Below are 27,090 nucleotides of genomic sequence, written 5' to 3' on the forward strand. Positions count from 1 at the left end.
ATTTTTAAAAATAATCTATATCAAATTAGAGTTTTCAATTATTTTTACCAATAACATACTTTCTTAAGCTTCTTCCGTAACATTCGTTCTATGCTCTTGATTTCGGATGTAATCAAAGTTGTAGGCTTACTTGTTGCTAGTTCTGATTCTAAGACATTTGGTGGATCAATTTTTAAAAATCAAAATATACCATATTAAAATAAAAACAATTATACTCACTTTCAAAATTTAAGCATCAGCAAATGGGGAGCACTTTTACTCTCTGAACAGCGCATAAACATGCAAATCGATATGAATAGAAGGTGAGAAACGTTGACCTGTGTGAATTAAAAATGTGCAGCAAGCAAGTTATTATCATTGGCAATGAGGGATTGAATTCATTAGTAAATACGTGTATGTTAGACAGATATTTAAATCATACATATCACTTATACCTCAGCACCTAAGTTTTACTGCCCACAACAACTGATAAGATAATTGCTGTACGCACTAATAGGAAAAATATTATAGAAGTGAGTGTCAGCTAGGAAAGTTAGAGTGTGTAAGAAAGCTACATGTATAAAGACTACAATTGTTAATCACACAGCATTTTTGTTCCCATACCTCCTTGTAGTTACCTGGTAAAAAATACATGTAAATTAATAACTGAAACTGATTGTAATATAAAATTACTTTTGCAAAAATCTGTTGCACAGTTTGATATATCATAATAAGAAACCTACATTGAATATAGAAATTAATGACAAAATTTCCCTCATCCATATTTCGGCTTGTGCTGAGGGATGCAGAAAAGCTGCAGCTTGTGGTTATAATATTCTTTAAAGCAGTTTTTTTCAGAGACAGGTGGTTGCCTGTGAGCGAACAGAGTAGGAATGGCATCACTTGTCAGTCGACATTTTCCCATTTTAGTCAGTGTAAAACACGTTTCTTCAAAATGTCTCTATAACTAAACAAAGGAGAGGCAAGCAAGGGAAACAGTAATATGAATACCACTACTACTATTAAGCCTACTAACAGGTGTACTACTGTTACTATTCAACCTATTATTGGACGGCTATACAACTTTTTCCAATAATTTTAACCGGTTATCTCTTAATGAATGCAACGTACTATATGCTATTTTTATCAACTTCAATAATAGCACAAATGCAAAGCAATACAACAGATAAGAAAACTTTTGTAATAATAATAAGACATGTTAAAAAACAATAGTGGTACTATTATACATACAACTAAACTTATGAATAGCATTTATTATCATTATAATTGTAAAATGTATTCTAATAACATGAGTTTTCATTAAACAATAACAAAGTTTCTGTTTTTTATAGCATTTGACGAGCGTTTTGTAAACCATGGTGGTTGTGTAGTTTTTCTTGTGCCAGTAGAACAAGAAAAACTACACAACAACCACCATGGTTTGCAAAACACTTGTCAAATGCTATAAAAAAACAGAAACTTTTTTATCGTTTAATGAAAACTAATAAAACTAACTATAATGTTACAAGGTACAGAAACACACGGAAATATAACAAAAGGCTCGTGTTACAAGCTAAAAAGACATTTATCTAAAACCCTTTATAAACCGTTACTGTCAGGGGATAGCGAGGCATTTTACAGACACCTTAAAAAAGCAAAGAGCAACGGTTGTGATGTTATACCCAATCTAACTCTAAATGGATCTACATCAAAGTCATCAACAGAAAAAGCTAATATGCTTAACTGCTTTTTTCAGTCAGTGTTTGTTGTTGACGACGATAAACCTTTGCCAAGTGACTTTAAGAAATATGATATAGATGATTCTGTTTTTAAAATAAAAAAGGAAGGTGTTCTGAAAGTTCTCAATGACATTAAAGTTGCTAAATCATGTGGTCCAGACAATCTAACCGGCATACTTCTAAAGACTTTTTATGCTTGTGTTCGCGCATTAACTGAAATATTCAAGTACTCTCTGACCTTGAGCTCTCTGCCGGATATATGGAAGCTTGCCATGGTGAAACCAATTTTTAAAAAGGGCGATAGAAAGCAACCAAACAATTACAGGCCTGCCTCATTGACTTGTATTACTTGCAAGTTACTGGAACACATAATAGCTTCCAACATTCATCAATTTTTTGATAAAAACAAAATATTGTGTGACTCAGCATGGTTTTCGTAAAGACAGGTCATGTGAGACATAACTGATCCATACTTTCAATGATTTACCTTTAAATAAAGAGAAACATGGTATCACAGATGTTTTGACACTGGACTTTTCAAATGCCATTGATTCAGTAAATCATCGGAAATTGTTATTTAAGTTAGAAAGACTTGGCGTTCGCCCTATATTTATATCATGAATTAGAATTTTTTTTAATTAGTAGGAAGCAGTTTGTTTCAATGAGAGGTGTTGAATCACATTTTTGCGATGTTCTCTCTGGGGTCCCTCAGGGATCAGTTTTGGGTCCGCTTCTGTTTCTTGTTTATGTGAATGACTTGCCAGGCAAAATAACGTCGGAATGTCGTCTGTTTGCAGATGATGCCTTTGTGTACAATTTAAGAAGTGAGAGTGCAGTTTTAAACAAAGATTTAATGACTCTCGAGGATTAGTCTCGCATCTGGCAACTTTTTTTTAATCCTTCAAAGTGTTCAGTTCTTTCCATCGAAAAACTGAAATCTCAACAAGACTACTATTTACATTATATATAGTTAACAAATGTTGACTCTGATCCTTATTTAGGAGTTGAGCTGAATAGTAAATTAAAACGGGAAAAACACATAGATAAAATTACATCAAAAGCTAACAGACTAGTAGAAATGTTACATAGAGTTCTTAAACAGCTGACACTAACACAAGATTAGTGGCATACAAGACTCTGATACGATCAGGCCTTGATTATGCGTGCCAGGTGTGGGACCCACATTCAAAAAAAGATATCAAGAAGATCGAGAAAATCCAAAATAAATGTCTGAAATCTGTTTACCGCATGAGATCATCAGTAAGCTTTTCACTATTAAGGGAAAGTACTAACATAAAATCGTTACAAGAACATAGAAAAGATGCCCAAATAAAACTATATAGCAAAGTGTTGAATTCTGGTGTTATTAAAAACACTTACTCTTCCCAATAACAGGCACGATACAAGACAAAATAGGAAATTGTACATACCATCTATAAAATCAGGGCAATATTTTCACTCCTTTTGGCCAAAAACAACTACAGATCTTTGAGGGGATGTCGAGTGTGCAGATGATTAGTTTCTTTGATTTAACCAGAGAGATTTGTGCACGTATACATGGCATATATGTAAATAAATATATAAAGTAAAATTAAAAAACGGTTTTTGAAACTAAGTTCTCACGTCTTTTTGCCTTCAGAGGCTCTCAGTGAGAACAATCTGATCTGATCTGAACATGACTAGCAGCAATAATTACAATGACAATAAGAATATCAATATGGTTTAAAAACCGACATACATATACGTATAACATGATAATTTTAAATTATGCTTTGGCTAACCTCACAAAGTTTAGAAGAAGCAGTTGGCTGCAGAAGTTTTGGATTTCTTTTGCTACTTCCAGAATCCAACCTACAAATTTTACAGTGACACTGTCTAAATAAAATAATAAAATTAATAAAAAATGACTCCGAATATTCTACAACTATCCTTAGCCTTTTCACTGGTCAGCTCAACATCAAATTAATAGTAATATCTAAATCTATACAAATGCAAACACTAAAAACAGCGTGAATTTTACCTGCCCACTTTAACCATCCATGCATTCCTTTTTCAGGATCTTATGGGAACTGAAACACTTTTAGTCCTAACTCTGATCTGCCTGAGCATCCCACAGCACAACAGTTAACCATTATGATGAAGATGCTGTTTAAATTACTATTAAATTTAAAATTATACAAAATAAAGTGGAAAAGTGTTGACGCAAAAATTGAAATAATTCTCACGCTGTGAGATAAACGGAAGTTTGCTTTTAGCCTGGTGTAAACCTAACTAACCACAAATAAGATGCTCGTGCTATACATGAAAAAAATCAGAAAATCCTGACGATCTTTGTGGCATATGAAAAGGCTACAAAAATGGTGATTTCCACTGTTTATAAGTCGTATTTCTGATTCGATACCTTAATTTGCAACAGAACTATATAGCCGAGCGAGTTTGTTTGGAACTCTCGAAAATGGCGCAACTCTCCCTATACAACACTGGGTCGGGGCAAGTTGAGCATGGTCGGGGCATGTTGAGCGTGGTCGGGGCATGTTGAGCGTGGTCGGGGCATGTTGAGCATGGTCGGGGCATGTTGAGCGTAGTCGGGGCATGTTGAGCGTGGTCGGGGCATGTTGAGCGTGGTCGGGGCATGTTGAGCGTGGTCGGAGCATGTTGAGCGTGGTCGGGGCATGTTGAGCGTGGTCGGGGCATGTTAAGCGTGGTCGGGGCATGTTGAGCGTGGTCGGTGCATGTTGAGCATAAAGAATACTGGGCATGCTATAATTGCTGAAACTTTTATTAAAGATGCAATTTGGCAATTGGCCAGGAAAAGGAAAAGCTAAAATAAAGTAAACTCAAGATATCTTGATATCTTAAACTTGATATCTTTAACTAGAAGTATAAATGGGTAAAAGTAATAGCTAAAGTCCAATGCATAACTGAAATTAACCGTCCTTGCTAGTCAATGACAGGCTCTGGCAGCACTTAAAAATATTTTTATAGTCCAACCGTCCCTCATAGTCTTTGTCTAGATAGCGAAAGGATGCTCAAGTAGGAAAGCTCTTTCCTGTTTGAATCAGATAGTTTACGCAGACTACCTTATCATCTTTATCCATCATAGTAACACGGGACATCCAATGCAGATAATTTGAATTTTCTAGTAACCCTGCCATAGGACGATTTGTAACATCAGCTACTACAAAATCTGTTCACAAAACACATCATGATTCAGATGGATATACCTGACCTCTCAAATCTAGATATAATGTTTTAGGTGTTGGAGCAGTTAGAACAACTCGGTTAAAAAACTCTGCAATTTTTACAATTCAAACAGGCTCACCATTATTAAGCCACATCCAGTCATTAATGGCAGTGTTAAAATTTGCTCTAAATCGATGGGAAGTATGAGGAAATGTGGTCAGCATCTCCAAACCTGCACATTTGACTTTTTCTATACTATCAATGCTGATATGTAAACTATGATTGTCCAAGATCAGAAGTATGGGATTCATGAACGTACCGTGTTCATAAGTTGAGCATGCTCAACTTACCCCAAATCAACAATGATCAACTTGCCCCACACGCAACTTCTCAGGTGTTGTGATCAAAGCAGGGAAATCTACACGTGGAATCACAAAAAATTATAGTATTACTTCAGAAACATTCTATTTAATAAGTTGTAACAATGTACTGGTCACAGACTGGTTCAATTTGGCCTTATGTACAAGTGTGGTGTACAGGAAAATTACAAGAAAACAGAAAAAATGACCAAGTTTTGAATGAATGGCTTACCTCTCTGTCTTTCGCCTTGAGTTTGTAAGTACCTGCATGTAATGTTCATGGCCATAAAACTATGTCTCAAATGTAAGCAACAAAGCACATGGTTGGCAGGAAACGGCAATGCTCAACTTGCCCCGGTCTTCCCTATCAAGGATAGCCCCATAGGCTCTGAGTATACTCCCATAGGGTTTGAGAATAGTTTTATAGGCCCTGAGAGCAGACCCATAGGCTCTGAGGATAGCCCCATCGGCCCGAGTATACTCCTATAGGCTTTAGGGATAGTCCCATAAGCTCTAGGAATAGTCCCATAAGCTCTAGGAATAGTCCCATAAGCTCGAGGGATAGTCCCATAAGCTCTAGTGATAGTCTCATAAGCTCTAGGGATAGTCCCATAAGCTCTAGGGATAATTCCATAAGCTCTAGGGATAGTCCCATAAGCTCTAGGGATACATCCATAAGCTCTAGGGATAATCCCATAGGCTCCTAGAAAAGCTTCGAAGCTCTCGGGAGATTATGGTTCTGTGTCCAATTCACAAAGAGAATGCAATGCGATGTTTTACTTTCGCATCACCTCCATATCCTTGAGCTGCTGATAACTTCGGAGAGTGTAGTGATGTTTATGTTATATTGTCATTAGTCAGGATTGCGTGTTCACACTATCAAATTACTTGATGTAGAGTTGATCTATCGGAGTACATTCCAACCCCTGTGGCTATTCTACGCAGTGTGTGATCATTGACAGGTCTGTCGGTCGTGTGTGTACCAGCCTTGCCGCTGATATCACTGACTCTCAGCTATCGCTGATTATGCACTCTGAGCACCCATGAGCCCTCATGAGCTCCCCACGAACCCTTTGTCTCCTTTCTTAGAACCAATCAGGATTGCTTATATATAATGCGGTAGACCGCAGAAGTAACGCGACATCTTGATTATCGTGGCCCATAAATTTCCTGGCTCCATCGTTCATGTCCTTTCAAACATTTAAAATGATTAGCTTTGCTCGAGGGTTCATCTTTTTTGCCCTTAATGATTTACAAAGGCGTATATATTGGCTGGAGCTCACTTTGCAATGCCCTTCTGTTTGCTAGATTTAATGGCGAAATGAAACTGAAGAATGGTACAATGCAGAAGATCACTAAATCAAGTCACGATGAGCTCGACATTTCTAAAACCAACAATGGGCAACTTGGTGACTGTGAGTATTTCCTGCTAATATCGCTAGCCTTTCTGGCTTGCATCTCTTTTGATTAGTGATTGTCGTCACATGTACATCGGTTTGGTTGTCTCTGGCTGCTCCTGACTTACGTACTGTTGAGCTTGGTATGCGCATCCAACTTCAGTGTTGTGATCCCATGATTACCTAGTTAACCAATTATTACTATAAATATTTGTTTTTAATTCCATTCGAAACAATTTGAGGCAGCTAAAGTTTTTCTATGTACAATGTAGGTGACAGAAAAATTCATTGCACAAAAGATGAAATTTAGTATTAGTATGTGATTTATATATTATAATGACATTTTGGGAGTGACTAGTGTTTGCGTAATAGCTGTAACTGCTGATTGATTGGCAAAAGGAATGTGTTTTTCAAATTGCTGATGCATAATAGGTCTTTAGTCTTTATCTTTAGTAGTTGTCTTTTAGTTGATGGATCAGGGCTGTGTTTTGTCCGTTTGCTCTGCCTAGGACAAATAACGGACGGCTCATTGGCAAATAAGCTAGTCATTTTTATAACCAGTTTCAATTTAGGCCATCAGCGCAATTCGTTAGCTCATTCCGCTGGCCACATAAAACATTGAAATTGCAAAGTCAAAATCAGTGGAGCTGTAACACGCACACTCTTGTTGCCATCTTTAAGTCTATACTATTGCTGTGCTTGCCCGGATGTAACATGCGCCATACACTTTCATACACCATTTTCCTAAATTAGTTTTTGACTTCCCCGATGTGGCCGAGTCTTATTTGATGCCAGGATTGTCTGTCCTTGTACTATTATAAGTGATTGTATACTAGTCAATGGACCCACCTACCTATTTTAGGCTTCAACAATTCTCTCTTCCTTCAACTCTTCTATGACAAGGATCGCTTCCTAACATACAATTTCTCTGAATTTTATACAAATGATGAACGACTGGTTATAAGCTATGTGCTTTATTATCGACAAGTGTAAGTATTACGTACTCTACTAGAGGTATAAGTATTATATCTACTGATAGATCATGCAAATGTTACATCTTCTACTAGGTGTTGTAAGTATTACAGATGTAAGTATTGCTTTCTCTACTATCGGGTGTAAGTAACGCACGAGTAGCTGAACAGTTGGGTACTGTCACATGCTTTTGTCAACACTATTTGTTTCAGTAGATCTTGCAGAATGAACGTTTTTGTTAAGTAGAATATTATGTGTTTATGCAGGCAGGATAACGAAACTGCAACCTACCGTAAAAGAAGTTGTCAGACAAATGAAAAAGAGTGAGTATTTGGCTATTTACTATTCAGTATTTACCTACATGTACTTATGATTAAATTACAGACCATTTAGACAGTGTATGACAACTAATATGTAAAGTTGTCTTCTTCTTGACATCGCATGTATGTAGGTGCTAGCTGTATTCTAGAATCTTCAACTTGTGTCTATGGGTGCTGACTGTATTCTGGTTTGTCCTGTTCACACATAGTCCTCTAGGTTGTGCCTATGACAAATGGCAGTCATAGATTAGTAGTAATATAGGCATCTCTATTGCAAAGTCTTAGCATGAATTATTTTAAAAGCTGCATGTGATTCCATTGTTTACTACATTTATTTATACTTTTGTCAGCTGGCTAACGGTTTTTGGGCTTCACAAAAACTGATGCTCTCATTGCCAGATGTTTAGCGCATATTCCAAATGGTTTGAGGTAGGCTAGATAGGCTGCGGGTTCACTCATTGAATTTTTATTACAGCTGGACAACCAATGAAATAGAGAAGGGAGAGGCTGTAGATGGCTTTTTCAGTGCCTTCATTCCTAGTTTGACGGCATTCACGCGCTATGCTTTTTATGTCCAGACGCTTACACTTTCAGCAGTCGGACGTGATGGAGCTCGCAGTGCCATTGTTTACTTTAAGACCAAACCTTCAAGTAGGTGTTACCGCCATCCCTTGGTCCTTTCTCCGTGCACAGTTTGAAAGTTGCCTCTATAGTTTAAAAGTTGTCTTCTTTTGTTATTCTCACTGTGAAGCAGTCATGTAGTTTCATCAGCAGTGCTCTCTGACTTATCAAATTGTGGTTGCTATTTTTAACAGAGAGCATCCTTGCCTTAGTAGTCTGTAGCACCCGCCCTGCCAGCCACAGGTTGATGTTCAGAAAAGCTACTAGTAGTAATAGAAAGAGCATCTACCTTAAGCTTCTCTTTCTGACAATTCACCTCAGGCAGATTACTCCGCACACTAATAGACAACCACATAAATGAAGTTTAGTTAGTAAGAAATGTTCTTTATCGCTTCCAGAGCCTGACAGGCCCAGGAACCTGATTGTCTCACCACTGGATCTTGAGATGCGCAACATAGGGCTGAAGGTTACTTGGCTGGAGCCGGAAAACCCCTCTGGAATCTTGGAAAGCTACAACATTTACTACCGAGTTATTCCATGGAATGTTACGCATGTTCAACACAAGAATCACTGCGAATATGGTGACTCCCTAATGTGATGTGCTCTTCGCTTTTATGATGTGTTAATGTTACTACTCACTGTAGCGATGCAGTCAAGCTTGCATCGCTTGACTGTCAGGTTCAATAGAAATACATGCTCCTTCTTCAGATTTAAAATCTTCAGCAGAAGAGGAGGAAGAGCAAATCCCGGAACAAGTAGAACCATCAGCGGATTCCGTCAATGGAAGCAAGTGTAAATGTGAAGAGGAGGAGATTACTGAGGATCAAAAAGAAAGAAATGAGAAGGCAGCCCTTCGTTATCATTTTGAGAATTATCTGCAAAATAGCGTCTTTGAAAAGAAGTAAGTTGTTTGTATTCAAATTACTCTACTCTCAGTCTGTCGTGGCTGCTGTTTTTCTGGTTTCCTGGTTAAAAATGCTTATTTTATTAGCGTGGTAACACATTTTTTTTTAGTCCTTGGAAGATCTCTCTGGATGATTCGGTATCGTCTCAAACGGAGAAAGGTGTAGAGAGCAGTTTGTTGATTGACAACTCGGGGTTTGATGTACCTACGGCAACTATCATGAGTACCTTGAGCATTATGCCAACCTTGGCTGGCAATGAAACAATCAACAAGACACTAACAACTGAAGAGCCAACGGTTGATCAGCACGATAGCGAGTCACAGATACCGAGTATGGTGTCTGTCAAAGCGAACCGAACCTCAATTATTATCTTTGATCTTGAGCCAAATACTCAATATTCTATTGAAGTAAGGGCTTTATTTATTCCTTTTACCTTTATCTAATCTAGTACATCTTTTTCTTTGGTCGCTTATTTCCTAGTAAATTTATTGAACTATGCGTGTCGCACAGGTGGTGGCATGCCTTGGCTATGACAAGATGAAGAATGCGACACAGTGTAGCAAAAGAACAATGGTTAGTGCTACAACCAAGTCAAACCAAAGCCTCGATTTTATCGACTCGGATACTTTCAAAATCCAGAAAGTAGATGTAAGATATGTTTTGTACTGTCTATCTTTGTGCAGACAGAGCCTTACTTGTTGAGACTACTTGTTATGTTATCTACATGTATAATAGGTTACAGTTTGAGTTGTAAATGCTTTTTTAATTTTCGATTCTAGAGGGATGGTAACCTATATCTCAACTTTAGTTGGAAAGTGCCAGAAAAAACAAATGGTCCCATTTTGACCTACACCATAGCATTTTCTATGGTTCCCTCCGAGAATTCTGGGAACACATCCGATCAAGAGGTGACTCAATCCATTGACAGATTTTCTTGTCAAAAAACACAATCAGCTCATTTGGAATCTTTCCATCATATGTCTTAGTTTCTTTTGTTTTCAGCAATTCATTTGCATCCAAGCTAAAGTGTTTGAGCAGAACAACAATTCGTATCTCTGGTCAGCGGGTCACTTGTCAGCCGGCTCCAGTTATGCATTCAGGGTTCGCATGCGCACTGTGGGTACTCCTATCGGTGAATTTACTGAGAAGCATGAGCTAATTATCAACAACGGTAAGTCAGTAAAAAGCTAAATTACTGATTTATAGGTGATGTTAGCTTTGACATAAATCTATACAAATTAAATTTGCTTGAAAGGGCTCTGCTCACAAGACATCTTTGGCTGTAACATGACTTTTTATTGAATCCTTTACGAGGCCTTGTTGGTGTTAAATCTCTTATTGTATTGTCCTGGGATGCTAATAAAAGTTATTTTTATTGATTGGTCGAATAATATTTTTACAGCTACTTGCGGATACTTTGTGCAATTGCACTGATATTTTGTTTTTATTTGAACACGCATTATTGAAAATAACAAGAATTTAACAGTAATGTTCTGCTTGCTTGGAAATATTCCAAGCATAACATCACTATATTTGCAGCAATTACAAGACAAAGGCCTAAATTATTTAGCTATACACAATTGAAGAAGTAAATTCCCTTCATACTCCCTCCCTCTATTTTGGTCAGTTGTATTGATTTGTGATACTCAGTAGTTCCATTCAAAATTAGATGGATATGTCAGCTACGAAGAGAATATTTCAGCTTTCCACCCGAGTATAACACCAAGTTATTTCAAAAATATTCTAAAATTACATTACTTCAAAAAGTCCTTTTCTGTGATTTTTTTCGCAAATGATCAGATTTGACTGGCATCACTTTTACTTTACAGTTAGTGTTGGCAAAGTAGGGATTTAATAGTTGTTATAAAGTTAGTGTTAGTAAAGTTAGTGAAGTTAGTGTTGACAAGTAGGGAATTAATAGTTGTTAGAGATTGTAAAGTTAATGAACATTGACAAAGTAGGGATTTAATAGTTGTTGTAGATTGTAAAGTTAGTGTTGACAAAGTAGGGATTTAATGGTTGTTATAGATTGTAAAGTTAGTGTTGACAAAGTAGGGATTTAATAGTTGCTATAGATTGTAAAGTTAGTGTTTACAAAGTAGGGATTTAATAGTTGTTATAGATTGGAAAGTTAGTGTTGACAAAGTAGGGATTTAATAGTTGTTATATATTGTAAAGTTAGTGTTGACAAAGTAGGGATTTAATAGTAGTTATAGATTGTAAAGTTAGTGTTGACAAAGTAGGGATTTAATAGTTGTTATAGATTGTAAAGTTAGTGTTGACAAAGTAGGGATTTAATAGTTGCTATAGATTGTAAAGTTAGTGTTTACAAAGTAGGGATTTAATAGTTGTTATAGATTGGAAAGTTAGTGTTGACAAAGTAGGGATTTAATAGTTGTTATATATTGTAAAGTTAGTGTTGACAAAGTAGGGATTTAATAGTAGTTATAGATTGTAAAGTTAGTGTTGACAAAGTAGGGATTTAATAGTTGTTATAGATTGTAAAGTTAATGTTGACAAAGTAGGGATTTAATAGTTGTTATAGATTGTAAAGTTAGTGTTGACAAAGTAGGGATTTAATAGTTGTTATAGATTGTGAAGTTAGTGTTGACAAAGTAGGGATTTAATAGTTGTTATAGATTGGAAAGTTAGTGTTGACAAAGTAGGGATTTAATAGTTGTTATAGATTGTAAAGTTAGTGTTGACAAAGTAGGGATTTAATAGTTGCTATAGATTGTAAAGTTAGTGTTGACAAAGTAGGGATTTAATAGTTGTTATAGATTGTAAAGTTAGTGTTGACAAAGTAGGGATTTAATAGTTGTTATAGATTGTAAAGTTAGTGTTGGCAAAGTAGGGATTTAATAGTTGTTATAGATTGTAAAGTTAGTGTTGACAAAGTAGGGATTTAATAGTTGTTTTAGATTGTAAAGTTAGTGTTGACAAAGTAGGGATTTAATAGTTGTTATAGATTGTAAAGTTAGTGTTGACAAAGTAGGGATTTAATAGTTGTTATAGATTGTAAAGTTAGTGTTGACAAAGTAGGGATTTAATAGTTGTTATAGATTGTAAAGTTAGTGTTGACAAAGTAGGGATTTAATAGTAGTAATAGATTGTAAAGTTAGTGTTGACAAAGTAGGGATTTAATAGTTGTTATAGATTGTAAAGTTAGTGTTGACAAAGTAGGGATTTAATAGTTGTTATAGATTGTAAAGTTAGTGTTGACAAAGTAGGGATTTAATAGTTGTTATAGATTGTAAAGTTAGTGTTGACAAAGTAGGTATTTAATAGTTGTTATAGATAGTAAAGTTAGTGTTGACAAAGTAGGGATTTAATAGTAGTAATAGATTGTAAAGTTAGTGTTGACAAAGTAGGGATTTAATAGTTGTTATAGATTGTAAAGTTAGTGTTGACAAAGTAGGGATTTAATAGTTGTTATAGATTGTAAAGTTAGTGTTGACAAAGTAGGGATTTAATAGTTGTTATAGATTGTAAAGTTAATTTTCAGTGTCCCTTTTGTTTGGTCAGCTTTCTTTATGGTCTAGAAAATTATGTTTCATTTTCTTTTTAGATAATAATACTGACGTACTACTTATGGTTTTGCCAATCATCGCCGCTATGTTTTTCTTCGCCATCATCATCATGGCGGTTCTGTACCGGCACAAGAGGAAGAAGTGAGTATGAAAAAGATAAATGTTTCAATAAATCAATTATTGCTATGTTTTACTACCTTTTAACTAATGCGCATGACGTTTTTGTTGAGGACCCAAGTTTTTGTGTAATGTAATATTCAGTAAGAATGTTTGCAAACAAAATAAACAGCAAAGTTTGATGGTGGATTTGTTTGTTTCACCCTCCACTTTTGAAATTGTTTAAACCAACAATATTGAGATGCAATGCTAAGTTTGGTAGCTTTTTATCAGTAATTAGCGTTATAATTTGCAATGAGTCAATGTTTGGTTTCAAACCAGAATCAATTGAACTTCTGTATTTGCTTTACTGACATATTGCGCTGCTTATCTTTTACGTGCAGTTTTGTACAAGATTTTCTCATAAGGTCATTTGCATTCATTATATGCACTAGTGTTACATGCTACGAAGTTTTGTCGTATTTTTCATCTTCGTAGCATGTAATTGGTTTAAAACATCGAATCTTTAAATCTTTGGAGCGACTCAAACCTCCATTTCAAGGGGCGGTACTTTTGAAAACATCGTATCAACAACGAAGTACTGCGTATGATGTAAACATCAATATTCGTATTTTTGCACAAATCTTTGCGATCGAAGGTTGGATTTTAATCGTCTTCATTGGTACTTGTCCTTACGGCATCCTCAGCGCAGCTGTTTTTAAAGTACTTGTTTTTAAAATATCGTTAATATGGTGAATGCACTGTTTTCGGACGAGTTAGTGAGGGTGATGCTCGATCTAGTTGTCGCGCTAAATATTTTTATAAAGATAGATGGCCGAAGAAAGAGAAATACTGCTGTTTATAACCAACTGGCAGATGCTGTTAATGAGCATTGTAAATTGGAAGGAGATGCCAAACTGTCAGAGAGGCAGATCAACACTAAATGGAAGACTCTGAAGTCAACTTATAAGGAGGAGAGGATTAAGTCTTCTAAGTCAGGTGTGTTGGCTTAACTAAAAACTTATCGTTTTCCTTTCACTCTTATTTACCATGGGAAGCTAGTTAATGCTAAATTAATTATTGTTTTGACAGAATAATGTGATTCATAAGGTGTTTAATCGTAGTACACGGATAATGTAAATAATAATGATCACATAATGCACAGGTGTCAAACTCACGGCCCGCGGGCCAAATCCGGCCCGCCTTGAAGTTTTATCTGGCCCGCAAGATAATTTTACATTATTGCTATTCATGGCCCATTGATATGAAACGCTGATTACATAATATTGCACAGAACTGCAGATCCCGTTGTAATGCAACGCTTCACCTGACTTGCCGGGTAGTTCTCGCATTGCAAGATATTACAATAGCTGTTAGTCTGTTGAGCATCTGCTATTCATCTTGAGAATCTCCACAACATAGGACATTACACTAAGCGTAAATGAATTTGTTGCTTCGGTCAGATCATATAATCAGATCATGGTCATAAGGGCAAATAAAATTGAATGATTTATATTTTTATTGCTGAACAGAACACATTTTCTGTATATTTCCAGGTTTTCTAGCATGTTCATATTTCTAACTTGTATAATTTTGATAGAAGATATTTTTAAGGAGAGCCAAATCTTTTTGGGATATATAAGTTTATGCTTTATATACATCGACATAGGAGCAAATAAATTTAAACTTTGTTTTTAACCAGATATTTTTATGAGCAAAAAATTAAGTAGAAGTAATTTATAAGTTGACTTGCAACGATATTTACATTACAGTTATTTGGTATCAAAAGGTTAATCATGTCTTAGTCTGTTGTGTTGTAGATCCGAAAACAATAGAAATTTGATTACAAGCTCTTAAAAGCTTTAAAACGAACAATTAAAAAAGTGGTCGTAGGTTGGAATCCCATATTTGGATGGCGTATTCAACTCGATGTGGTTATTGTTTTGATACATAATGTTATTTCGTGAAATCAAATGCCAATAAAAGGCTCAATATAAAAACTTGTCGAAGCACTAGTTTATGACAAACACTTTGGGTTCTACCGGAAAGCCCCTACCAAATATAGATGGTCGCTACTTAACAGTTTTGTTTCAGACTGGTCTAATCATCTAGTCATAATCTGATCATGTGACCCATATTTCCTGCTATATGGTGCGAACAACTTCTGCAGCATTTGTTGGCCATCACAGGTGACCAACATACTCCTCATGTTTATATGAGAATGATATGTACCCTGTCGAGCTAAGATTAAAAAATCAAACTGATTTTTAGGCTAGGTTTTGAGATGTCGGTGCTCAAAGTGACAGCATCACAATGATAATGAAATAGACGCTTAAGGACGAGAGACATGGTTTTATTGAATGCGTAAAGTACATTTTTGAGTTTTTAAGAGCTTGTAATCACATTTTCACATATTTGAACCTACAACACAGCAAAGTATGACATGGTGAACCTTTTGATACCAAATAACTGTAATGTGAATTTTGTTGCAAGTCAAGTTTTACGGCTTAAGTTTGTTTCAGAATAATATTCCTGTGTGTTTTTATTCGTATTCATGTTCCAAAAACATTTAGTTTTAGTGTGTAAAACAAATGTTTATTCTGTTCGGCCCGCGACCTAAAGAGTGTATTGAATTTTGGCCCCTTGTACAATTGAGTTTGACATCCCTGACATAATGTTTTCATAGGTGGAACTCCGTCAACATGGAGATTTTATGAGAAGATGCATGATGTGATGGGGCATAGACCGATAGTTAACGATGTATCTGAAGAGTTGGCAGCCATGGACAAGAAGGAAAGGAGGTGAGGGTTCATACTAGTCAAGATACTATAAGTATTAAAAGTATCATGGAAAGCTTTGATACATACTAAAAAATTTTAATACTCACATATAAATGTACGGAAAATTGGAAGAATGCTTGTATACCATTTTATGTATTAGATCTTTTTAGCGTTACTGAAGACATTTAATTGTGAGGCTAGTTATTACATGAGTAGTTTTGGCAATCGTTGTAGTCGTGAAGAGCTACAGGAACAGCCAAAGACATCAGGAAGTGGAGACGCGGATACGGACAGACCACCAAGGACACTATCCGCCAACACAAGTGATAGTGAGCCATCCACCTCACGTAAACGAAAGCACTCAAGTGATTTTGAAAACTTTCTGAAGGGCCTTTGTGAGGAGCGATCGAAGGAGATGAATGATTACATTGAGATGATGGCAAAACAACGAGGCGAATCTTTAAGCAACATCACGAGTATGTTTAGTCAAGCCATAAAAGCATGCTGCCCTCAACCTACTGCTGCTGCTACTCTTGGGACTAGTCAACTCTATGCACTACCCACATATCCACCTTTACTATCACAGCCATCGGACTCTCCAGTTTCACCCTCCTCAACCATGGCAATCGCCAACTATGCAATTTCAACAGCCACCACCATTTTCTCAATCACCCGCCCAATAATTTGCAACCACCACCATTCCAACCAACACGATCACCTGTAATCAACTTGGCGGAGAAAGGCAACTTGGCTCCCCCAACGCACCACCACCAACCACACCAATATCAAGGTCATGCTACACTGTTCCGGATGACACTGACCAGCAATCTTTTTAATAGATAAGTAGCATAACATTGCATCAAAGATTTACATAGTTACATATTATTAGTCCTTTGCTCTCCATTATTATTCGGTCCATTACTCTCCTTAGTTTTTTTATATTGTTTGCATAATTCCATCGCATGCGTAGTTCTAATTTTAATCATTTATTATTTTGTATTATATAGTATTATCGTATTATATCGTATCGATATAATACGATAATATATATATCGATATATTGTATCGATATATATTATATATCGTATTATAGTATCGCTTTTATTTGTCTTAGTTTTACTGTGTGTATATATTTATCTGCTACAAATATAACAATATTATAATATATTTCATGTTAAACTTTCAAGTTGCTATTTATTCAGCAATATAATACAATAATAATAATTAGTTAGAAGGGCTAAAAGCTAAATGAAAAAGAGTTGTTAGTAATCATGAAAGCAGGTTAGGAGCCTAAAAACAAAAATTTTGTTAATAGTGCAAAACACAACATATACAGTGATTCATCAAGATCTAAAAGACCGACGGAAAGGCTGAGTGGTACCTAGAAAGTTGGTAATCCTCTCTCTAATCCTGGCACCCTCAGGATTGAGCATTCTCACTGTGGGTAAGTTTTCTGGCTGGAGAAATGCTCTTTCATTTTCCTGGTCCTCATCAGTAGTTTCAGGAGTTGGAACTCTGAGATTCTCACACATATTGTGTAGAATCCAGCAAGCTGTAACAAACATCGGCGCGAATTGTGTGTCGACATCAATCCTTTTCTGGGGAATTCGCCATCGAGACTTTAGCTTGCCGAAAGCAATCTCCACACAGATCCTCGTACTCGATTGGTAAACATGGAAGCTGTCTTGCTCTGTTGTGATGCCAGCTCCTATGTATCCTTTCACGATCATGCTCGACATAGGATATGCTGGATCTCCTAATAAGTGAAGAGGCACAACACCACCATCAATGACCTTGTCATTTGTTGGGATTATATCTTCAAGCTTACGCGAGAGGGGTGACCTGGCAAAAACAGCAGCATCGTGTGCACTGCCCGGTGTATTAACATACACACCTCTAAATCTATAGTGGCCGTCAACAACACCCTGTAGCACAATCGAAGGGTAGCCTTTTCGACAGATATAGTCTGCCTTTCCGTCCAATGGTGGCTTGACAGGTATGTGGCTGCCATCTATAGCACCTATAGCCTGAGGGTATTTATAATTTTGTTCTATGAAGGCAGCCATATCTATGGCTTCTTCAGTTGTGTACCATTTTATGTACTGTGTCTTGATTTCACAAATGGCTTTGGTGAATCTGTGGAGGTAGATATGCACAGAGGCAGTACTCACACCAAACACGGCAGCTACTGCTCTATATTCTGCGCAACTAGCCAGTTTATAGAGTGCTATACAGACCCTGTAGAGGAAAAAAAACATTTGAGCGCAATGTATATCATGAGCTGGTCCACTGAGCTAGTAGGCCTACATGTTTGTGCAAAAATAGGTACTGAAAATTTGCACTAAAATATAGGTTTACTCTATTTCTGCTTGAGCATGCAATTAAAAAAACAATATTCATATCTTAGTTATTAGTTATTTACCTCTTCATGAGTGATAGTGACTCCCGCACTGGAAGGTCAGCAGGTGAAAGTTCCTCTGCTAAGATAGTACATAGGTTGTTAACACTTCCTCTTGGCAGACGCAAATTTGCAATTCATATTGAGTCCTCACTGTTAAGGAGCACGTTGTCATACCAGGATGGTGTTCTCTAGAATGCGTTTATATTCTATGTAATAACATTATGGTTTAAAGTTATTACCTTAAAATGGTATAGTATATGCAAGTACAAATAGTATAAGCAAAAACATATATAAATGCTTACTTTTAGACTTTAGTAATAATGTGGTGTTGATTACATTAAAAAATAAGTAAACTAAAAGTTCATTTTATTTCTAGATGTATCAAATTTCGAGCTCTGAAACAGTGGTTACCACAGTAATTGTACTTTAGGGTATTAAATACTTACAGACTGTAGGCTCATCCACATTCTCCTTCGTCTTCTAGCAGACCTCACAACTCTGCCTCATTCGTCTGTTCTGCAGTTTCCTAAGACAAAAGCATTTATAATAACGTCCTCTTCCTCTTCTCTCGACTGGATGAAATTTAAAAAGTTTAAATGCTGTTGAACGAGAAAATTAGGAATCAACAGTGAAGAGAGTATAGTGATAAATAGTCCAAGTGGAAGCGTAGCTAATTAGATTTGGTGATGATCAGAACGTACGGTATTAACGCCGATTTTGCAAGCAAAGCTTTCTCAACGTTTTGACATTGATATTTGACCTTATACGCATTTTTATTATCTTAGCTGCGATATAAAATATTCGCCCCACTGTATTTAAAAGCGCAACAGGCTAATATAGAAAACGCGGAATTGTGCAACAATTTCTTCGTAGCATGTAAATTCGCCAGCTACGAACAATTCGAAGTTGTGCGACTACTCATTCGTTTCATGTAAATATGTCCTACTCATTCCTCCGATTAAAACTGCAACATCAAAACTCAAAACTTCGTAGCATGTACCACTAGTGATGCATTCAAGTAATCTAATGTGTTAACAGTGATTGGCTGCCATTGTAAGCATTCTGCCTAATTGTATCTCTTTAGGCCGCTGCCTTTGTCAACTCTTCACAACTCTTTCAACATTGACTATGTCAACACTGAAAACATTTACATTCCTGATGAGTGGGAGCTAGACAGGTCTAAGGTTAAAATAGGGGACTCTCTTGGCCAAGGCTCCTTTGGCATGGTTTATGAAGGGGACGCTTGCGATCTCTACAATACCGACAAAAAATCACGCAAGGTCGCTATCAAAATTGTCAATGACAGTGCAACAATCCAGGATCGTATAAACTTTTTGAATGAAGCTTCTCGGATGAAGTAAGTATTGTATCCTAATATAATATTTTTGTAAGAAAAATCAGATTGTTATCATTGATCTCTTGGCTACTAAAGCATGTGCTTTTTATGATTACTACTTCAAATATTTGCTCTGGTTCAAGCAATCACCATCGATTTAGTAAGGTCATTACAGATGCTGCCTGTGAAATTTCTTGCCCGTTCACATTTTAGGGCTTTCTGCTGCCATCACATAGTTCAACTTCTTGGAGTTGTCTCTCAGGGACAGCCAGCACTAGTTATCATGGAGCTTATGTCATTAGGGGACCTTAAGAACTACCTCCGCATGCACCGCCCTGATGAGCCGGTGAGACGTTAAGCTATGACGCTATGTGGTTCTGCTCTGAGGCTGGTGACAGGCACTTGCGATGTTTGGTTGGAGACGCAGTAATTTGTTAGCTGCTTGTATCTCACAGTTTGGCAGGCGTATATTATCTCTTGTGTTAAATTTATATGGATATTTATTTTGTATTTTAGTATGTATTGCTCGTCTGGCTAAAAAATTTGTTTTTCAACAGGATAATTATGGTCGAAAGCCTCCCACCCTTCGAGAGATCTTGCAGATGGCTGCAGAAATTGCTGACGGAATGGCCTATCTTTCAGACAGGAAATTTGTTCATCGAGATTTAGCTGCTAGGAACTGTATGGTGGCGCATGACATGACCGTCAAGATTGGTGACTTTGGCATGACGCGAGAGGTCTATGGCGCTGACTATTATAGAAAGGGAGGCAAGGGAATGCTGCCAGTCAGGTGGATGGCCCCTGAATCGCTGAGGGATGGTGTATACACTTCCAAGTCAGATGTATGGTGAGCAATTTGTTGTCTATACGTAGGTTTGCAACTTTCTTCTATCGCTCACTCGCAGTGCTCGTCTGTCTCCGGTGGGTTGTCCGCGGACATTGTCTCACACTGAGGTTGTCATTTTGGCAGGTCATATGGAGTGGTGCTTTGGGAAATGGCTACTTTGGCAGCTCAGCCTTACCAAGGATTTAGCAACGAAGAAGTACTGAAGTTTGTTATGGATAACAGAGTAATGGAAATGCCTGATGGCTGCCCAACCAGACTGTGAGTTGTCTTGTCTTCGCGCTGCTGTTTTCCTCTCACACTATCATTCCATCATTTTCCAGTAGAGGTCAACAACAAGCATAAAATTTAACCTTACTAATTTTTTTATATTTTCACTTAGGATTTATGCCTCTAGGTCTATCTTCTGCAGTCGCTATGCTAGAGAAATCTTATATGACTCTTTCCGCTCCTGCCTGCCAATCATAAACCGTGCTGATTACCATTGTATTCATTCCTGTTCACAAGCTATATTTTTAGGTAAACCAAAAGGTTTGCTAGCATTTTCACATGACTAGCTAGCATCCACTCATGTTGTAAATTCTCTAGGTGAGAGCTTGGTAGTCGTGCTGATTTGTTCAGATTTAGATCACTCACATCTCTTATAGATTTGACATGATGAGCCAGTGCTGGCAATACTACCCGAGGTATCGACCATCCTTTGCTAATCTTCTCGAGTCTCTTCAAGGAGATGTGAAGAAGACATTCTTCAGCGTCTCATGGTACTACTCGCAGCGAGAGGATGATGAGTCTGACATGGAGACAGACAGTCTGAATATGGATGAAGAGCGGAGTGAGTCGCAACCACTCCACCCAGCCTCCTTGCGCAGCAGCGTCTGCAGTGGACAGCGTCTCCCTGATTCAGACTCAGATTTCCCTGACGACATAGAGAGTGCGAGCAACGCTGGCAAGGATATAATGATAGACCAGGCTCCACCGCCAGTTCCCATGAGGATAAGCCAGAAGGCGCGCAGCAGTGAGCTCAACGATTTGGAAAGCGGCGCAATGACCAATGGACACGGGCCTGAGGACATTAGTAGCAGATATGACCAATCACCGATCGTATTCAATGGTATATCCCACTTGAATGCACCCAGTAACTATGAATCTCCTAGCAAAGCATCATCTAGTATAATATCAGCGGGTCAAGCGCCCCCTTTCTATAACACAGCCACACAGAACCAGTCAATTGGCACCGGTCCAAGCATCTGGTCATCAGACGTTGGCTCTAAAGCCAACAGTTGTAATGGCAGTGCAAACGGACATATACATTATGGCAACAACACTTTGACATCAGCATGCTGACCCGAGGTCACCTAGTTTTTGTACATAATCCTCTCACCGACTCTGCATCATCGCTCTTCATTTTCTTCAATATCAGCCGTATCGTATCTTCAACAAATGTGATTATAATATGACAAGCAATCGCCCTCAGCTGTAATAGGTTTAGTTCTATGCTATGTCGTATTCTATTTATGTTATATACTAAGAATATCTAACCCGCCATATAATTATTAGGGCTGCGCCTCTTTAACCTTCTTCATTATTTTTATTATAATTATTATGTTTATAATGTCCAGGCTTCATATTTATTGTGTACATGGTGGTATATTGACTTGTAGTTTTACAAACCTGCTGTTAAGTTATTTATCTAAGCAGGATGGCATGAGGAAGGTTCATGGATGTATGTTATGCCTGAGCTATCTTAGGGTTTCCCCACAGAAACCTTGTGGAAAGACAACTTCAGATATAGCCGTAGCTATCAGTAGGTTAATTAGCCAGTCATCCGCTCACTAGTCAGTCAAAAGTTTTTTGTAATGCAGTAGTCTGCAATAGCTACAACTCCTATATCATAGAGAGTCGAAACTAGGCAATAACTGCCAAAAAATGAGCTGCTTTCTCTTTTTGATGAATTCACATCAGCGTTTAATGCTAGTTTGGTTGTGAATGTCAATGCTTGAGTTTTATTTTATCTAAATCCCTCAATATTGAACATTGATAAGCTAGGTAAATGTATTTGATAATTTGTTTCATTAAAGACACGCGTACGGTTGTGACTTAATCTATTTATCACGATTTATATAAACACCTTGTTATTGCTATGTTTCTCCACTCATTCTACCAGTACTGCTATCCAATATATACAGTATATATATATGTATCATTTGTGCAACTGCGTCTACTCTTTATACTTGCATCATCTTATTTGTACAGTCTTATATTACTCCATGTTTCATGCAGTATTTTCTACTGATATTCAATAAACTGCCCAAATGCCATCCGCTGGGTCCACTATGTTTATCAATTATCCTCTTGTTTGGTGCAAGAGTCAGCATCAGGGCTGTAACAAAAAAGGTATGTTTGGGTTTGTTGGGTATGTTGCGATGTTCTAAAAACATTTTTCCAACAAAGCATGCAACATTTAGTTCTAAGCTTAGTTAAAGAACTAACAATTAGTTCTAAGTTTTACACAGTTTAGCACTGAGTAGCTGAGTTTTAGAAGTATCTCTGTTGTCTAAGATAATATAGCGGAGAACTCTAATTGTCAAAACCCTAACAACTTTTACAACAGGCAGCTGTAGTACAACAGGCAGCTGTAGTACAACAGGCAGCTGTAGTACAACAGGCAGCTGTAGTACAACAGGCAGCTGTAGTACAACAGGCAGCTGTAGTACAACAGGCAGCTGTAGCACAACAGGCAGCTGTAGTACAACAGGCAGCTGTAGTACAACAGGCAGCTGTAGTACAACAGGCAGCTGTAGTACAACAGGCAGCTGTAGTACAACAGGCAGCTGTATTACAACAGGCAGCTGTAGTACAACAGGCAGCTGTAGTACAACAGACAGCTGTAGTGCAACAGACAGCTGTAGTACAACAGGCAGCTGTATTACAACAGGCAGCTGTAGTACAACAGGCAGCTGTAGTACAACAGGCAGCTGTAGTACAACAGACAGCTGTAGTGCAACAGACAGCTGTAGTACAACAGGCAGCTGTATTACAACAGGCAGCTGTAGTACAACAGGCAGCTGTAGTGCAACAGGCAGCTGTAGTGCAACAGGCAGCTGTAGTGCAACAGGCAGCTGTAGTACAACAGGCAGCTGTATTACAACAGGCAGCTGTAGCACAACAGACAGCTGTAGTACAACAGGCAGCTGTAGTACAACAGACAGCTGTAGTACAACAGACAGCTGTAGTGCAACAGACAGCTGTAGTACAACAGGCAGCTGTATTACAACAGGCAGCTGTAGTACAACAGGCAGCTGTAGTACAACAGGCAGCTGTAGTACAACAGACAGCTGTAGTGCAACAGACAGCTGTAGTACAACAGGCAGCTGTATTACAACAGGCAGCTGTAGTACAACAGGCAGCTGTAGTGCAACAGGCAGCTGTAGTGCAACAGGCAGCTGTAGTGCAACAGGCAGCTGTAGTGCAACAGGCAGCTGTATTACAACAGGCAGCTGTAGCACAACAGACAGCTGTAGTACAACAGGCAGCTGTAGTACAACAGACAGCTGTAGTACAACAGACAGCTGTAGTGCAACAGACAGCTGTAGTACAACAGGCAGCTGTATTACAACAGGCAGCTGTAGTACAACAGGCAGCTGTAGTACAACAGGCAGCTGTAGTACAACAGGCAGCTGTAGTGCAACAGGCAGCTGTAGTGCAACAGGCAGCTGTAGTACAACAGGCAGCTGTAGTACAACAGGCAGCTGTATTACAACAGGCAGCTGTAGTACAACAGGCAGCTGTAGTACAACAGGCAGCTGTAGTACAACAGACAGCTGTAGTACAACAGACAGCTGTAGTGCAACAGACAGCTGTAGTACAACAGGCAGCTGTATTACAACAGGCAGCTGTAGTGCAACAGGCAGCTGTAGTACAACAGGCAGCTGTAGTGCAACAGACAGCTGTAGTACAACAGGCAGCTGTATTACAACAGGCAGCTGTAGTACAACAGGCAGCTGTAGTACAACAGGCAGCTGTAGTACAACAGGCAGCTGTAGTGCAACAGGCAGCTGTAGTGCAACAGGCAGCTGTATTACAACAGGCAGCTGTAGTACAACAGGCAGCTGTAGTGCAACAGGCAGCTGTAGTACAACAGACAGCTGTAGTACAACAGACAGCTGTAGTACAACAGGCAGCTGTATTACAACAGGCAGCTGTAGTGCAACAGGCAGCTGTAGTACAACAGGCAGCTGTATTACAACAGGTAGCTGTAGTACAACAGGCAGCTGTAGTACAACAGGCAGCTGTAGTGCAACAGACAGCTGTAGTACAACAGGCAGCTGTAGTATCTGTTTTTATAAAAGCAGATTCTTTTTATATTCAGGCAAGTAATACTGACTTTAGAGAGCACATCATTAAATTTGATAAGTTACCATTCCGTCTCCAGCCAGTGTCTCTTGTAGCCACAGATAAGGCGCTGTTTTGCAAGGATATAAGCATGCGCTGTCACATACATCCCTTCATAATAGACTTTACTATGAGAGAAGTACAACAAAGAAAATATTAGGTTAATTTACATATGCCTTACATTGCTATTATAGTAGCAATTAGTAGTATTTCTTCCTGAGTTGTTACATACGACACTAACGCTCAAGGGAGGATAACTATCACTGGTTTCCGAATAGTATAGAAAAATTTTTTAGATTTACATACATGTAACTGTCGTGTTAACTCGCAGAAGAAGGAAAGAGCATTCAAGCAGTATAACCCAAATTAGTGCGCATAGAATATATCACGTAGAATATATCACATAGAACATACCATATAGAGCATAGCACATACAGTATACTTGCTTTGGTCAGGCAATAAAAGTGAACTCAGTTTTTCTTCAGACAGTTTGGTAAACTGAATACGTCACTTATGAAGCTCATTATGTTAGAGCATATATAAAGCAGAATAGGCAGGTTTAATTTGTTCAATTGTATCATTATGAATGAACAATGTATTCAGCAAAGATGGAGCATTATTTGCTTTGAGAAACTGATAGCAGATCAAAAGGAACAAATTTTTAACAGAATTTACAAACATCCTTTTATACTTTTGTGGAGGCTGTGGCACTAGTTCAGAATAAGGTGAAATACTGCACAAGCAGGCTACTATCACTACAGTTTCTGTTAGCAGATAGGTATACATTTCAGCTTGGTTCAAATAGCAAATACTACATGCCTCCCTCTTTTTCCCTCCTCTCATCTTGTTTCTCATTGTCTCCTCCTCTCTCTTTTCTCTCCTAATTGATCGTTTGTAGCGATGACTGTCTTTTGGTTTCGGCTTCATCACTGACTTTCTGTTTTTGCTCATATTTTGCCATCTACCTAGTTCTACTTGAATTGACTTCACATCGCTTTTTGCTACATTGTTGTATAATAACAAGGGTCTACCTTGATTCTTTTTGAAAAAAATATTCAGCTTATTATGAGAAAAACAGCATCGTAAACATAAAGAATGGATTACTGAGAAGGAAAGAGAATTGGCTGAGAAAATTGAAGTTGAAGAGAATTTTTGGTTGGGTTTAAAATTGTTACCAATTATACCAGTTCAATTTTGTAACAGAAGGCTATGAAATTTAGATAAACTAGACTTCTAGATGTTTCTATGAGCAGTTATTAAAGCACATAAATTACATAATTTTTTTATTATATATTTCAATACATCAAAGTCTTGGCTTTCGAATGAGCCTATATTCAATACACAAAAAAAATAATAGAACTATAAAAACGGGGTGTCAAAAGTACGTCCTGCAAAAAGACACTTGGTTCAGGTCACAGGTGACCTTTAGCGGGATATTGCCGATTCTTCATGAAAAAACGTGCAGCATATTGTAAAGAAAACAGCATCATAAACATAAAGAATGGATTACTGAGAAGGAAAGAGAATAACTAGCAGGGCTGCCTATCTTTCAAGGGCGTAGCTATTTTTGGTTGGTTCAAAGTTGTTACTAATTATACATGTTCAATTTTGTAGCAGAAAGTTATGAAATTTAGATGAACTAGACTTCTAGATGTTTCTATGAGCGGTTACTAAAGCTGCCTTCGTAAAGAGAACCTAACAAGATTCTGACATGTATAGCAACAACAACAGCACCAGCTAAGAAAACTGACCGCAGACTAATAATTCATTGAACAAGTAATGTAATAACTTAGGAACTTTTAGAGTGCAATAGTGAAACTTGGCAGTGCTAGTTGATATGCAGTTACTGTGTCTTCTCGTCAAATCAAAGCCAGTATTTTTTGTTTGCTCTAGCAATAAAATAATAATATATATAATATTAAAGATTTAAAGCATTCAATTCGTGGAAATAAAAAACAAGCTAAAGATTGTGCCTGAAAATAACTTTACTAAAACATTTAAACCTGCAATTTTGTTAATAGTAACTTTCCTTGACATTCCTTCAACCAACTACCACTCATAATATTTTAGTAGTTAGCCACTAGAGGAAGGTCATGACTCAATCTATAGTCTGCATAATTATTTAAAGTTGACCTACTGAAGGTTGCTTTCTGTCACATTCTTCGTTAAACTTGAAGACCAAGCTCACAGCAGTGAAACAGCTTCAAGTATAAATGCTTATAGCGTATGTGTGTCC

At 37.6% G+C, this 27,090-nt stretch overlaps 2 protein-coding genes across 3 annotated transcripts in view; both read left to right on the forward strand.

Moving 5' to 3' along the window:
• The window catches only part of LOC137385566 (insulin-like peptide receptor), a 43,564-nt gene extending 20,784 nt beyond the window's left edge, over positions 1–22,780 (forward strand). For both annotated transcript variants that reach the window (XM_068072050.1, XM_068072051.1), the window contains 16 exons: positions 6,569–6,675; positions 7,520–7,646; positions 7,896–7,952; positions 8,425–8,600; positions 8,969–9,151; positions 9,279–9,471; positions 9,585–9,882; positions 9,986–10,123; positions 10,255–10,383; positions 10,478–10,646; positions 13,044–13,146; positions 19,367–19,639; positions 19,832–19,964; positions 20,176–20,465; positions 20,589–20,723; positions 21,110–22,780. In XM_068072050.1, the coding sequence (XP_067928151.1) occupies positions 6,569–6,675; positions 7,520–7,646; positions 7,896–7,952; positions 8,425–8,600; positions 8,969–9,151; positions 9,279–9,471; positions 9,585–9,882; positions 9,986–10,123; positions 10,255–10,383; positions 10,478–10,646; positions 13,044–13,146; positions 19,367–19,639; positions 19,832–19,964; positions 20,176–20,465; positions 20,589–20,723; positions 21,110–21,806 (3,208 nt within the window). In that variant the 3' untranslated portion in view covers positions 21,807–22,780. The remainder of the gene's footprint in view (positions 1–6,568; positions 6,676–7,519; positions 7,647–7,895; positions 7,953–8,424; positions 8,601–8,968; positions 9,152–9,278; positions 9,472–9,584; positions 9,883–9,985; positions 10,124–10,254; positions 10,384–10,477; positions 10,647–13,043; positions 13,147–19,366; positions 19,640–19,831; positions 19,965–20,175; positions 20,466–20,588; positions 20,724–21,109) is intronic.
• On the forward strand, positions 13,851–16,836 carry LOC137385470 (uncharacterized). Its single transcript, XM_068071940.1, has 3 exons — positions 13,851–14,100; positions 15,788–15,902; positions 16,116–16,836. The coding sequence occupies exons 1-3, from the start codon at positions 13,851–13,853 to the stop codon at positions 16,603–16,605; spliced, it is 855 nt and encodes a 284-aa protein (XP_067928041.1). The 3' UTR covers positions 16,606–16,836.
• Positions 22,781–27,090: the final 4,310 nt, after the last annotated feature.

This window comes from Watersipora subatra, chromosome 1 (assembly GCF_963576615.1).
Source record: "Watersipora subatra chromosome 1, tzWatSuba1.1, whole genome shotgun sequence".
Classification (NCBI taxonomy): domain Eukaryota; kingdom Metazoa; phylum Bryozoa; class Gymnolaemata; order Cheilostomatida; family Watersiporidae; genus Watersipora; species Watersipora subatra.

Excerpts from the sequence above, each read along its gene's own strand:
- LOC137385470 (XM_068071940.1), top strand. The coding sequence starts at position 13,851 with ATGGTGAATGCACTGTTTTCGGACGAGTTAGTGAGGGTGATGCTCGAT. Across the intron at positions 14,101-15,787 it reads GATTAAGTCTTCTAAGTCAG|GTGGAACTCCGTCAACATGG; the intron begins GTGTGTTGGCTT and ends ATGTTTTCATAG. Across the intron at positions 15,903-16,115 it reads ATGGACAAGAAGGAAAGGAG|TCGTGAAGAGCTACAGGAAC; the intron begins GTGAGGGTTCAT and ends CAATCGTTGTAG.